This window comes from Eschrichtius robustus, chromosome 17 (genome assembly GCF_028021215.1).
Source record: "Eschrichtius robustus isolate mEscRob2 chromosome 17, mEscRob2.pri, whole genome shotgun sequence".
NCBI lineage: Eukaryota > Metazoa > Chordata > Mammalia > Artiodactyla > Eschrichtiidae > Eschrichtius > Eschrichtius robustus.
The window spans coordinates 15,096,912-15,109,913 of NC_090840.1; the positions used below are offsets into that span (position 1 = coordinate 15,096,912).

Consider the following 13,002-nt stretch of genomic DNA (forward strand, 5'->3'; position numbering starts at 1 on the left):
CTGCGACCCTCCTGCACTTCCCAGTAAATTCCCTCCCCCGTATCCTCACAGTAATGCTATAGCCTCATCCTCACTTGGCATCGCTTTTCTCTCCTGGCCTCAGTGATGTGATAATATGCACCTGTGGACAAAAGCCTTTATGAGAAAGGAGATTCCATTTACCTTCCCGATGATTCTATTTGGAGCTCAGACTCCCTGAATACTTTCCTACCAACTATGCATCTATGAACTTAAAAATTTTTTTTGTTCCAATTCAACAGTTCTTTCTTTCCATCCCTGGAAATGTATATGACTGTGCACACACGCACACACACACAGAGGTTCATGTGAAATCTACAATTTCAGTAGAACAATCCACATCCACTGAGTTGCAGGAATTGTTTTGACAGTGGAGTTTGGGATGGACATGGCATGTCAAAGGGAAAACTACGTCTGTGTAAGCCTCAGAACAGTTTTCGAAACACCTTTGTTATCTAAAGTTGGAAAGAAATGTCTTGCCTTAAGAAGAATTTGCACGTTCTCCCTTCATTTCTTCCACAGATACATAAAAGGATATGCTTTCGAAGATGAGAGAGTTTTAAATCCTCCATAAACATTTGTGATTGGGGCAGAATTCATTGCTCCCTTTCCTATATTCCCACTCTCTTCTTCTCTCTCTGTTTACTACATATCCCATTGCACTGGCTGTTTACCCAGATCCCCGAAGTGCAATCGCACAAGTCCAGGGAGCCGTATTCACACTCAGTATCACGTGAATGGTGCCCTGCTGCTAGGCAAGGTCGTTCTTTCCCAAAGGCAGGACCCAGCGGTCCATCTCTACCTCTCGTTGTCTGGTGAGCACAGCTCCTGTTGCTCTAGTTGTACAATACATTTTTGTTTAGCAAATGAGTAAACATGTTAACCCCACCAACTAGCTGACATTAAGACACTATTTTAACTAGTATGAAAATAGTTGAACCATCAGTTTTATAAATTAAATGGGTACCTAGAGATAGTATAATTCCATAAATTTTTACATTAAAAAAATGAATACCCAAAGTTTATTTTTTTTTAATAAAAGACCCAGATAGCTTTGCCCAGGTCACATAAGTAGATAGGGCCAAAACTGGAGCCCAAACTCGACTCTCTTGGACCCTAGATCCTTCCACTACACCGGGCTTGTTCAGTACCCATCACAGTCACAATTAATAGGAGAAGAGTTCCCTATGTATGTCTTTGCACAACTAGAACTGGAGCTTGCAGCATCATTGGAAGACTCTTTAAATGAGTTTTATGATATGCCTTTTTATTGTAAAGTTTTATGATATATCTATAATCAAGATCCTTTGGTATTATCCTGCATGTGTTCAAATATTACCCACCTAAAGACATTTGAACTCAAATGGGGAAGATCTCCAAGAAGTCAATTAAATTAAATAAGTTTAATTTTAGTGAAAGCTGAGATGGTGTGGCCTGGGAGATTAAGTCTAGAATTTCCAATTTAATGCTTTGAGTGTGTGCATCTTAAATCTGTACAACTAACTTATTCTGGGAATCGAGACCTATTTCTCAGTGAGTAATGATCCTGCTACCAATAAGGGTATTAAGAGTTAGGATTTTTGTTGTCGTATGAGACTAAATAGCAAATGAAGAAAACACATGTTCAAATACAAAACGCTCAAAATATATTTTCTCTGGGGTGACAGCAAAGACCATCAGCGGTACAAATGAACTGCTAAGTTCTTTGCATTTCCCCGCGAATGGGTTTAATATATGACACATGCATTTCTTGAAACTATTTCTGTGCTAGTAAGAATTATTCTCCCTAAACAACCACCCATCAAATAGAAAGGGGACGTGATTGATTTTCAGAATTCTTATCCCTGTTATGTCAATAAGCAATACTAGCAAGAAAACCAAAGCCTGGGGAGAATTGGCATTGATGGCAAAGGTTGAACGTACAAGGCCAGTAGTCTGAGCGATCTGCGAGCTCGTACACTGAGCAATAACTGCAGACAAACAATGACTAGAGAAAAGCAATGTGCAGGGAAGCCTTGCTGGGCAAAGCTCACGTTTTTAAGTATTGGAATAATCTGTTGAGGGTTACAGGTGCCTTCCTGAAAGTTAGGAGGTCTGGAGAGCACAGTTCTGGGTCAAACACATATCTGAACAAACAACAGACCAGACACATGTTACTGTAACTCAGACAGATTTTCGTTTTTTGAGGTTTCTTTAAAAGAAAGCAACAGAAACTCAAAAACGACAAGTTGGTCCTTTGTCCTCTCCATTTTCAAGCAAACAGCCAGTGTTATCTACCTTTTTGAGGGTGCCTCCAGTGCGCCCTGGAGGGTCGGACTTGATTCTGTATTTGCAACAAACATAGACACACAGCAGCTGGTGGGAGGCGTCTGAGTGGGAAACAGAAGCAGCTAATGTTTTATTTTATTTATTTTTTATTTATTTATTTTTGGCTGCGTTGGGTCTTCGTTGCTGCGCGCGGGCTTTCTCTAGTTGCAGGGAGCGGGGGCCACTCTTCATCGCGGTGCGCGGGCCTCTCACTATCCCGGCCTCTCTTGTTGCGGAGCACAGGCTCCAGACGCGCAGGCTCAGCAATTGTGGCTTATGGGCCTAGTTGCTCCGCGGCATGTGGGATCTTCCCGGACCAGGGCTCGAACCCGTGTCCCCTGCATTGGCAGGCGGATTCTTAACCACTGCGCCACCAGGGAAGCCAGCAGCTAATATTTTAAATCAGGATGAAGGCTAATGATTTCAGGACTTACTTTTTATAGAAAGAAATGTATGGATCAGTGCTTTTAATGATGGGCATTTTGAGGTGCTTGTTGGGGACGGCAGTTCAGTGTGACGTCATGGAGGGAGCAGGGGTCCCAGCATGTTCTTTCAGGGCCACCTCCATACGCTTTACTGTCTCATTTGTAAAGTGGGAGTAAGATGCCCTGCCTTCTCCGGGCTGCCACCGCAAGCAGGTGAGCTGTGATGTGATAAGCTCTCTCCCAGCTACCTGTAAGTGTGGGTGTGATGTGGTCACAGCATTTGTCCTCTGGAGTCACTGACACCCCTTTGAAGCCTCACAAGAACTCTTTGAAATCCTTGCTCCCATTATAGAGATGAGGAAACAGAGGCCTAGAGCAAAAAGTTGCTCTAGACCACACACTAGTAAGTAACAGGACTGGGATGAGAATTCAGGTCTGATTCCAAAACATTCTGGAACAATTGGATATGTGGTTTTCCACTGTTCCCTAAAACAGTTACTTGCTTCTCTGTGGCTCGTGTGCCAGCCAACAGCTCCAGGCTCTGTCTGAATAATTGTAAGTCAATTCTTAGGGCGGCAAGCCTTCATTATCCCTGGGGGACAGAAGGCTGCATCTTCCAGGAATTTGGCAAACCCCAGCAGGAGGCAACCGCAGGTCTTTGGCAAAAGATCACTTTTCAACAACACTGTCAGTTCCAGCGACCCCCAACCTTCCACCTGCAGGTCCCTGAGCAGCTGCTGTTCTGTGGGAAGCAGTGGAAGCCGGTCTTCCTTTAAAAGGCAAATGCTTATCCCCCCTCCCCCCCTGCTGAGATCCCACCTGGAACCTCATCCCCAGAGCAGGGGGGGGTCATCTCCCGCATCCAGAAATTAAGAAAAACAGGGGATGGGGGAAGGACAGGTTTGACAGCGGACCTGAACTCTCCCTTTTAATATAAGCCAGATTGAACATATGTCATTCTGTAAATCCGGGAGTCCAATTTGAGGCTTGTAATTTGCTGCAACCTTCCCTGTTCCTCAAAGCGAGGTGGATGGAACCCTGCCAAGCACTTGAAGGTAAACGGTGGAGGACCTGATTTGCCCACTGTGAGCCTGCCTTTTGGTTCCCTATTGTAATTTTTATTTGTGTTGAGTTTTTGTGGTTTAAAAAAAGTCGACTAGATTTATTTTAAAATTAAGGTAAACCAACATCAAAGGCAGTAAGAGGAGCTGGTTAGGTATTATGAAGAAACCCCATGTAATCTTTTATAGCCGTATTGTTTTTCAGGGCACGTATCAGTAAGTGGTGAGGGACCTTTCGTGACCCACTTGCTCTCTTTCTCTGACCTCAAACTACCCCCATGGGTGAAAATCTCTTTCCGCCGGGATTTAGAAGCCCCCTCTCTCCACCTCCTCTTCTGTCTCTTAATCTAATCCTGTTTGTAAGGCGACATGCTGCGTGAAGAATAAGAAACATGGGCTTAAGTCCCTTCCTATTGCCCAGGCCCCTGAGATACAAGAGTCAGATTTGGCCCATGGTGCAATTTTAGATATGAAGAATGCTTTCAGGCCAAAAATGGGACCATTTGGTTCATGAGGTGTCTACTTGGTAAGGAGACGAAAGTTAATGTTGAAAGTTTCTCTTGAAAAGAATGGCAAGTGATATCTGAAAGTTTGTTTTTTAATGCCATGAGATTTTTTTCAACCCATATCCTTATATAGAATACATTTTTTTATTGGCTCATGTAGGAAACTCAGGTACGTCTTCTGTTCCGGGCACTTTAAAGTGATAGATAGATAGATAGATAGATAGATAGATAGATAGATAGATAGATAGATAGATATAGAGAGATAAATATAGATAGAGGGGATAGAGACAGATGACAGGTAGATAATAGATAGATAGATAGACAGATAGATAGATAGACAGACAGATTTGTTGTTCCTCAAAACAACTTTTTATTAGAGATGCTCTTATCCCCATTTACAGGTGAGCAAATCAAGCTGCAAGTGCTTTTCCCACCCTACAAATCTGTCTCTTTAAAGGGGAGTTAACTTACACTTCTGAGTGTAACTTGTACACTTTTAGGGACAGTGTTATATTGGCATTTGAGCTGTGGCATTTCTGCTGGTTAACCCGCATCCTTACAGATCATCAGGCTAACTTTTTGCACCAGGAAGACCAATGGTACCAAAACAGCATTTTCAAATATTAAAAGAGAGGTGCTGCAAATCCACTGGCAAAAGAAAATGTATAGTCACAGGTGGCATGTATAGAGCCCTGTGTTCATGGAAACACCCCTGTGTACAATCATGCATCTCAGAAACTCCAAGTTCCCCCATGTGAAATTCCCTCCATGACGGAACCACTGGAACACGGTCGAGGCAGCTGGACTCACCAGGCTCACAGCGACTGATTGTTTCTCTAGTTTTATAATAAATGATGCCACAGGGTCACCTTCAGTCGTCATTATCCACCATCTTTCACTGATAGGATCCTCCCCAGAACAGAGACTGGTAATCAGATTTCTCAATCAACATAGACTGTTGCTTATTCTGTGAGACTGGCTATTTGCACAGTTGTGGTTCATATGAATCTCAGATGCAGGAAACCCCGCTCATTCTACTTTCTTTTCATTTTGTTGAAGCGAATGGGCTTTGGAACCAAGTCCTGGGTTCTATTATCCGCTAATTTTATTAACCTGAGAAAGTTATTTATCTTTGCTAAGCCTTAGTTTTCTCGGCTGTAAAGTAGGAATGATAAACCTATATCCCAGAAGAGCTGAGCTAATTAAATGAGTCGATGTGAATAAAACACTTAGCACGATAGCTGACATGTGGTAAATACTCGCTAAGTTTTTAATGTTAAACAACGCTTATATGCTTATCAGCTAAGGAAAAGGTTCAAGTACATTATAGTCTGGCGGAGAGGTCAAAGGAAAAACAAACATTTCTCACTGTGGGAATTGTTCTAGCATAGATACGTTCTTTGGGAGTGTGAGGTAGCAACATCTAATGGTCCAGGGAGTTGGGGAATACTTCAAAGAGAAGGTGAGGTGCTTTGTGCGGCCCCAAAGGAAAGTATGGACACCTCTTGGATCTCTGCAGTAGATTAAATATAGGCTTGAACCACCTGTCCTAGAACAACAGAACCCACTTCCCTATAGTTAACAAAAAATTATGCCCCGCACCTATATTGATTTGTCTATAATGAATAGCTCTACTGGTAAGCATGTATATTGCCGTAGACTTGGTTATAATTCCAGCTAATCCAATTAAATTAATGGTATCTATATACAAGGTTAGGAATGAGAAAAATTCATAGAGACTAGATATGTAAGTAGTCCATAAAATACCCTAGTAAATTCAAGAGAAGAAAATGTACTGAAATTTTGATTCCTCATCATTGCACATAACGTATTAGTGACTATATTTCATACCCTAATTAGCAATAAAATTTTACGAGTTAATATCACCATGAGAACATTCCCTTCTACATTACTGAGTTTTATCTGTAGATTTGTAACATGACCACGACCACGTTGACGTGTTTTTACACATTTTAGTCAAAGGACCCAAAGGAACTTGCACTAATTAGATTTTTAGCTGCCCGTCTTGGTCTTATAAATTTGAATCCATATACCTTCAGAGGACTTGTGCTGTTTGGGGTGGTGCAGACTTCAGATCTCTATATAAACACAGAGAGATGTAGGGGAGAAAAAAATACTTTAGCAGTGTCTAAATTATCTTTCCTAAATGGTTATTTCCAGCCTTTAACTTGAGATATGTCTCTAAATGGCTAAAAAGCGTATGTAGTAAGACTCCTTTCTGGATATTTGCAGAACTCCTAGTTATAACTATGCACCAAATATGGACAAACACTGGATAATGCAGTACACGGGACCCATGCTGCCCATCCACATGGAATTTACAAACGTTCTACATCGCAAACGGCTTCAGACTTTGATGTCAGTGGACGATTCTGTGGAAAGGGTAAGCACGCGAACTTGCCTCGGTGACAGGTTTTGGTCCAGCTCCCCTTATGTAGACCCATTCTTGCCAATCCTGTTTTTGTAGTTGTTGTTGTTGTTGTTGTTTTTCATTTTAAGAGAGAGAGAGTGTGTGTGTGTGTGTTCAGTTAATTTATCATTGCTCCCTTATCTCGTCCCCTTTCTATTACCTCTCCATGCTTGGTTCTTGTGGAGCCAGTAGCAAAGAGGACATACAAATCAAGACATCATAAATCAAGGGCTATGGCCACAGATACCTTCAGGAATTAAGCAAATAATGTAAATAGCGAAATCAGATCCAGTATAAGGCAATAGGGAATGGTGGGGCTGTGGTGAACTTGAAACTAAGTGCCCCCATCTAAAGCAAGGAGCAACTACTCAACTTCAACTAATTTTTGTTGTGTAAGAATGTGGATCCAGTATCAAGTCCTCTAACTTCTAAAAGAAGCCAGAAATACAAAAATTTTATTTGAAATTTCCTGAATTTTAAAACCTAAGCCAAACAAGACATGCCTGAAGGCTGGATCTAGCTGGATCAGGCTCAGAAGTAGCCTGTTTTTAACCCTTGATAACTAGATAAGAGTGATGATAGTCAAATTTGCTTTTAAATGGACTTTTCAAAGTAAAACCTTAAAGTTTGGTGGTGGAGGTTGTTTTGTGGGATTTTTTTTTTTCCAAATAGGCAAACAAAACCTTTAAATAGAACGTACCAGACTCACAAAAGTTACATATTATACAAAATCAACTGTGTTATTGGACTTTTTCCCTCCAGGATTGCAGGCAACTGGAAAATGTGGGTAATGTGCATGTTTGTCGGCCTTATTAAAGCAGCTCTTGCCTTCTAAAAATAATGGAAAAAAGGTTTGGGTGAAATCATGGCAACACTGTTGTCATCTTGCGCCATCACAATTGCTTCTGACTGGTGTCTGTGCTGTGTTTCAGCTGTACAATATGCTTGTGGAAATGGGGGAGCTGGAGAATACTTACATCATCTACACTGCCGACCACGGTTACCATATCGGGCAGTTTGGACTGGTCAAGGGGAAATCCATGCCATATGACTTTGATATCCGTGTGCCTTTCTTTATTCGTGGTCCAAGTGTAGAACCAGGATCGATGTACGTATTTCTCTGTTTCCCACATTCAGCTGTCATAGCTCGTGTACGTCTGAGATAATTCAATTACCAATCTCAGGCTCTGGTTTCCTTTCATCCAAACAAAAAGGGTGCATGTAGGTTGGTAATTTAGAAGACAAAAAACTCCTCCCTGCTCCACCCCTCCCCCACCGCTGCCACATGTTAAATTAACTGACTCTTTCAAGAGAAAGGAAAAATAACTGTATCAGTGATTAATTCTCTCAAATTTACCAGAATGCACGAGGCTGTGCGCACAGACACAGAATGTGACCTTTAGGGACATCACCCTTACCTTCTTTGAATCTTTTTCTTAAAAATAACCAGTCCTTCCTCTTGTTTTTTTATTTTTTAATTATCACTAAAGAATTTTTTAAAGAAAATTAAATTTTAAGAACTTTAAATAAAGTTTAAATAAATTTAAATAAATTTTAAGAAAAGAAGCCTGAAGGACTGGAATTCCATTTCTGTCACCTTAAGCAAGTCTCTGCATCCCTTTGTATCTAGATATTCCCCTCGTAAAATGGGTTTCATATGCCCTACCGATCAGAATGTTTTGTGTAGCTGTTAGTAGACATAGAGCAGGTGCTGCCCGTTAAAAAGCATCGGTGAAAAACTTCTGATATTATTATGGAAGCAATAGGCAATATTCAGATGGAGGCAACTCAACCACGTAAATAAATGTGTTTTTAATCATTAAAAGAATGTTTTGTGTAAAATGAGATCTTGTACATGAACCAGTTATGGAAAGAGTGAAAGAGAAGAGTGCAAGTAGAATTCAAAAGCTGGAATGATCCTTAAAGACCATCCAGCCTGGACCCCTGATTTCACAATGACGACGCTCTGCAGACAGGGTAACGTGCCTGTCTCAGAGCCCCCGATCGTGGAGGTGGCAGCCTTGGGGCCCAGATCCCAGATATCCTGAGTCTCCTCTACGAGTCTCGTCCGCTGCTGCATTCCACTGCATCCTGGGGAGGAGGGGATGGCAGTAAGAGGGACTTCTTTGGAGAATGTTATCATGTCTCTCCAGATCATTGGAAACCCCTGGGGAAGTGTCAGATCTAGAGTGAGAAGGCTCTATGTTTGCAAGACTAGGTAGCATGGATTGAATTCAAGTATAAAAACCTTGTGTCCTTTTTCAGAAGGTTGATTTCGAAGCCCTAGTTGAACAGAGGAGTGGTGGACTGTCGGGTTTCAGAAGAAAATACACAGCTTACAAAAACCAAATATCAGGCCACAATTTGTCTGGCAGTGTGGCCAGAGTTCAGGGGTGCAGGCGTCTCTCCAGCCCTGTGAGAGCCGGTTCGTCTTTCTCTCGGCCCTGGTTGCTGACCACTCAGGCACCTCCCAGATGCAGCCAACATCCCTTGGGGACCAGATGAGAGGCTGAGAAGCAGTGAAGGCCAGGGAGCCCTGGGATGGAGAAAACAGCCCTGGTGGCACCCTCCACTGGTGCTGGGTCTGGGGCGTGACCATCTGTCCCTTTGCAGAGTCCCACAGATTGTTCTAAACATTGACCTGGCCCCTACCATCCTGGACATTGCTGGGCTCGACGCACCTCCTGACATAGACGGCAAGTCTGTCCTCAAACTCCTGGACCAGGAAAAGCCAGGTAACAGGTGCGTCAGTTTTCTTCCCCTGAGCCAGCCCCGAGCACATTGGCTCCCAGAGCTGGGCAGCAGCTGGCAGAGGTAGAGGCAAAATACCCTTTGCACCTGAGGATCACCCAGAGCTGAGACTTTCTTGGCTGTTTGTGAATAGCGTATTAATGGAGATGCAGTCCTGGTGTCCTGGTCTGCGGGAAGCGAGAGGTGTTGCTTTAAATAAACTGTTAGCACAGATCCGTTTGGAAAAACGTCCAAATGCCAACAGTAAATATTATTGTTTTGCTTTCAGGTTTCGAACAAACAAGAAGGCCAAAATTTGGCGTGATACATTCCTCGTGGAAAGAGGGTAATTATTGGTTCGTGGGGTGCTTCTGGGCACCAGTCCTAGTGGGCAGCTCTCCCTGCTGGGAATGTTTTTCCCCTTATTTTGGTTTACTAAGCGTGCAGGTTTCGTAAACTTAGTCATAAGACTGAACATTTGCGACTCATCCTTCCCTGGCCAGCAGAGGAATGATTGTTGCATCAGAATTGCAAGGACGGGACCACAGCCCTTACATGGCTGTGGACTGACAGTTGCATTTCTCCACCTCGCTTCCTAATTGGACCAGTCAATTGACTTTCTCAACCTTCTTTCCCATCTTCTGCCTGACACCCTTTTCCTTCTTTTCCTTATGTGCCTTTACTAGTTTTGACGAGACAAGTAGATTGTAGCTGTTCCTGAGTCACTTCTGGGTTTGCCCTTTTGATTTATAACGCCCAGTGCCTTTGTTTTCCCCCATACTTACACTGAGCGGGAGAAAAGCTTTTCTATCATTGCTTTTTAACAAAAAAAAAGAACTTTGAGCCTGGAAAGCTAAACGTTCCTGCCCAGAGTTTCGAAATGAATGATTTTGGAGGAAATGACTCTTCCTCCCCTGACCTCTCGTCCTCATAGTTTCCAGCTTGTAATTTTTTGCAAAGGACTCGTGAGATTTGGGGTTCCTGTGGTTTTACCCTTGATATCAATTTCTTGCTGTCTGGAGAATGTGGAGTCATGTGACAGGGAAGGAAAAAGAACAGGCAGGTCTCAGCGAAGGTCATTTCAGATCCCTTCTCACATAAGAAGCTTTTCCCTTTCTGTCAAAGGAAATTTCTACGTAAGAAGGAAGAATCCAACAAGAATATCCAACAGTCAAATCACTTGCCCAAATATGAGAGGGTCAAAGAACTGTGCCAGCAGGCCAGGTACCAGACAGCCTGTGAACAACCTGGGCAGGTGAGTGACACAGCTGTTCTGCACCATGACTCACATGCTTCTCTAATTCTAACGTAAAATATTTTCAACATGTCAAATAATGTACCTTTATGTATAAAGAATTTCTTCATAGCAGTCATGGAGTGCTCACTGTGACATCTTTCCCATGACTGAGCAGTGTCTAAGTGGTCCAAGCTGGGCCTCCTCATCACTGCTTGGGCTTCCTCCAATTAAAAAAGATGGTGCTCTCAGAGAGAGACTTCCAAATATCCACCCAATTAGCCAGCATCCGTTCAAGATATCAGACATATGAAATGGGTAGTCCAGTTAGAAAGAGCAGAGACTGGTTCCATCTGAGGAGAAAGCTCCATCCCTGGGGCCCCTCCTAACTGGTCATCAGGAAGGGTCGAGAGGCAGCGTAATCAAGATCTTGGGTAGATGACTATGTATAAAATAGATAACTAGTGAGAGCCTACTGTACAGAACAGGGAACTCTACTCAGTACTCTGTGGTGACCTAAATGGGAAGGAAATCCAAAAAAGAGGGGATATATGTATATGTATAACTGATTCACTTTGCTGTACAGCAGAAACTAACACAACATTGCAAAGCAACTATACTCCAATAAAAATTAATTTAAAAAAAGAGATCTTGGGTAGACGCTGAGCCTCTGGACAGTGAATCACCCCAAGAGATTGGGTCTCCCCACGCCAACTAAGATCAGATGTCATCTAACCCAGAGAGGAGGACAGAGTCTGTGACCAAGGTTGAAGAATGAAAAGGGAAACCATATTCTGTTTGATTATTGTTTCTACCTGTGCTCACAAAATTTCTGACATCAAATATTTCATTAAAATGAATCCTCTTCATTAATAGAAATATTACCAGGGAGTTCAGGGCTACCCAGAACACCAACTATTACCAATAAGAACTGAAGAATTACCGTGTGATGAATTAACACAGATCTGTTTTTAAGGAAGGTGAGAACATAGGAACACAAGTTATTTTAAGCACTCTTGATGGAAACCTATGCTAGCTGGGAGAAATACACTATGTCATGATGAGAGGGACTGAATTTCTGCCTAAGTCATTGCGATTTAGAACAAAATTGGAGGAAAGAGAAAAATAACATTTATCGAGCATTTGTCTTATGTAAGACACTGCACCCAGAGTTTTATACACATTAGCTCAATTTAATCTTCACATCCGTTGAGTGAAGAATCCTCATTTTACAATCTGGGGATCCATAAGTTTTCTAATTCCAAAACTCCGGCCACTTGCTGCTTTCCAAGGTAAATTTCACTAACAAGGTGAAGAGAAGTTCAATTCTTCTGTGAGTCTTTTTTTTTTTTAAATTTATCTGACCTCTAAATAACCACACAACTAGCCAACACCAGTCCAAGGTATCAGACACATTAAATAAATAGCCCCGTTATTATTAAAATGGCCTCACTCATTATACTCTATTTATACGGCATCTAGCGTACTGAATAGATGTTCATAATGAACTACTTGACCCTCATATGCTCTGAATTTCCTCATGCCTTTTCACACACAGGAATCCCTTTGAAGTGGAAAAAGGTGAGGAGGGAGGGCTCTTGAAGGAAGGGATAAAACCAGGCCTTCATGGCACTCTGGTAAGTCAGATTTCAAGTGCTTAGTGGAGAAGCTTAGACCTGTTCATTATATTTCAATTTGAAGTCTTCAAATCCTTCTTATGGAAGCTCTAAGTATTATTATGATTAAAGTCTCAGAATTGTTTTGTAGCTCTAAAATGATTTTTATGAGCCAGCCTCAATAGACTAATTTTACTTCTATTCAGGAGTTGGAAATGTTCGGTGTTAAATATATCTCATGCACGTTGGTGATCTTGTTACTATTTCAGCCCTTTAAGTGGTGAGACTTATAACCCTTTGAGAATAAGATACATGGCCTACCTTTCAGTATACAGTTTTGCAAACCTATCCATATGGCTTGCGCTGAAATTTTAATATATGTCCTCAAGGGCAAATGCAGTATAAACTAGATTATTGGCACAAGCGCTTCACTCATGTGCTGAATGCCAACTATGTTAAAAACTTCACTTTGCTTTTTTATATTAATAGTTTTCTAAACTTGTTTTGCCCCCATGAAATGCTTTAATATTTGGCTCCCTGGAATTTTCCTCTGCTGCTTTATTTCTATGTTAATCAGTCTGAATTTGGATTCTATCACATAAATATATGAGAACTTCTCAAAGAACAATCTCTTTGAGAAGTGCCTAAATTAGTGGAGCAAAGAATTAGACTCT

General features: G+C 41.9%; 1 protein-coding gene across 5 annotated transcripts in view; it reads left to right on the top strand.

The window, feature by feature from the left end:
- The window catches only part of SULF1 (sulfatase 1), a 160,926-nt gene that overhangs the window by 117,080 nt on the left and 30,844 nt on the right, over nucleotides 1-13,002 (top strand). For all 5 annotated transcript variants that reach the window (XM_068525459.1, XM_068525458.1, XM_068525456.1 and 2 more), the window contains 5 exons: nucleotides 6,571-6,721; nucleotides 7,681-7,856; nucleotides 9,362-9,490; nucleotides 9,768-9,824; nucleotides 10,604-10,733. In XM_068525459.1, the coding sequence (XP_068381560.1) occupies nucleotides 6,571-6,721; nucleotides 7,681-7,856; nucleotides 9,362-9,490; nucleotides 9,768-9,824; nucleotides 10,604-10,733 (643 nt within the window). The remainder of the gene's footprint in view (nucleotides 1-6,570; nucleotides 6,722-7,680; nucleotides 7,857-9,361; nucleotides 9,491-9,767; nucleotides 9,825-10,603; nucleotides 10,734-13,002) is intronic.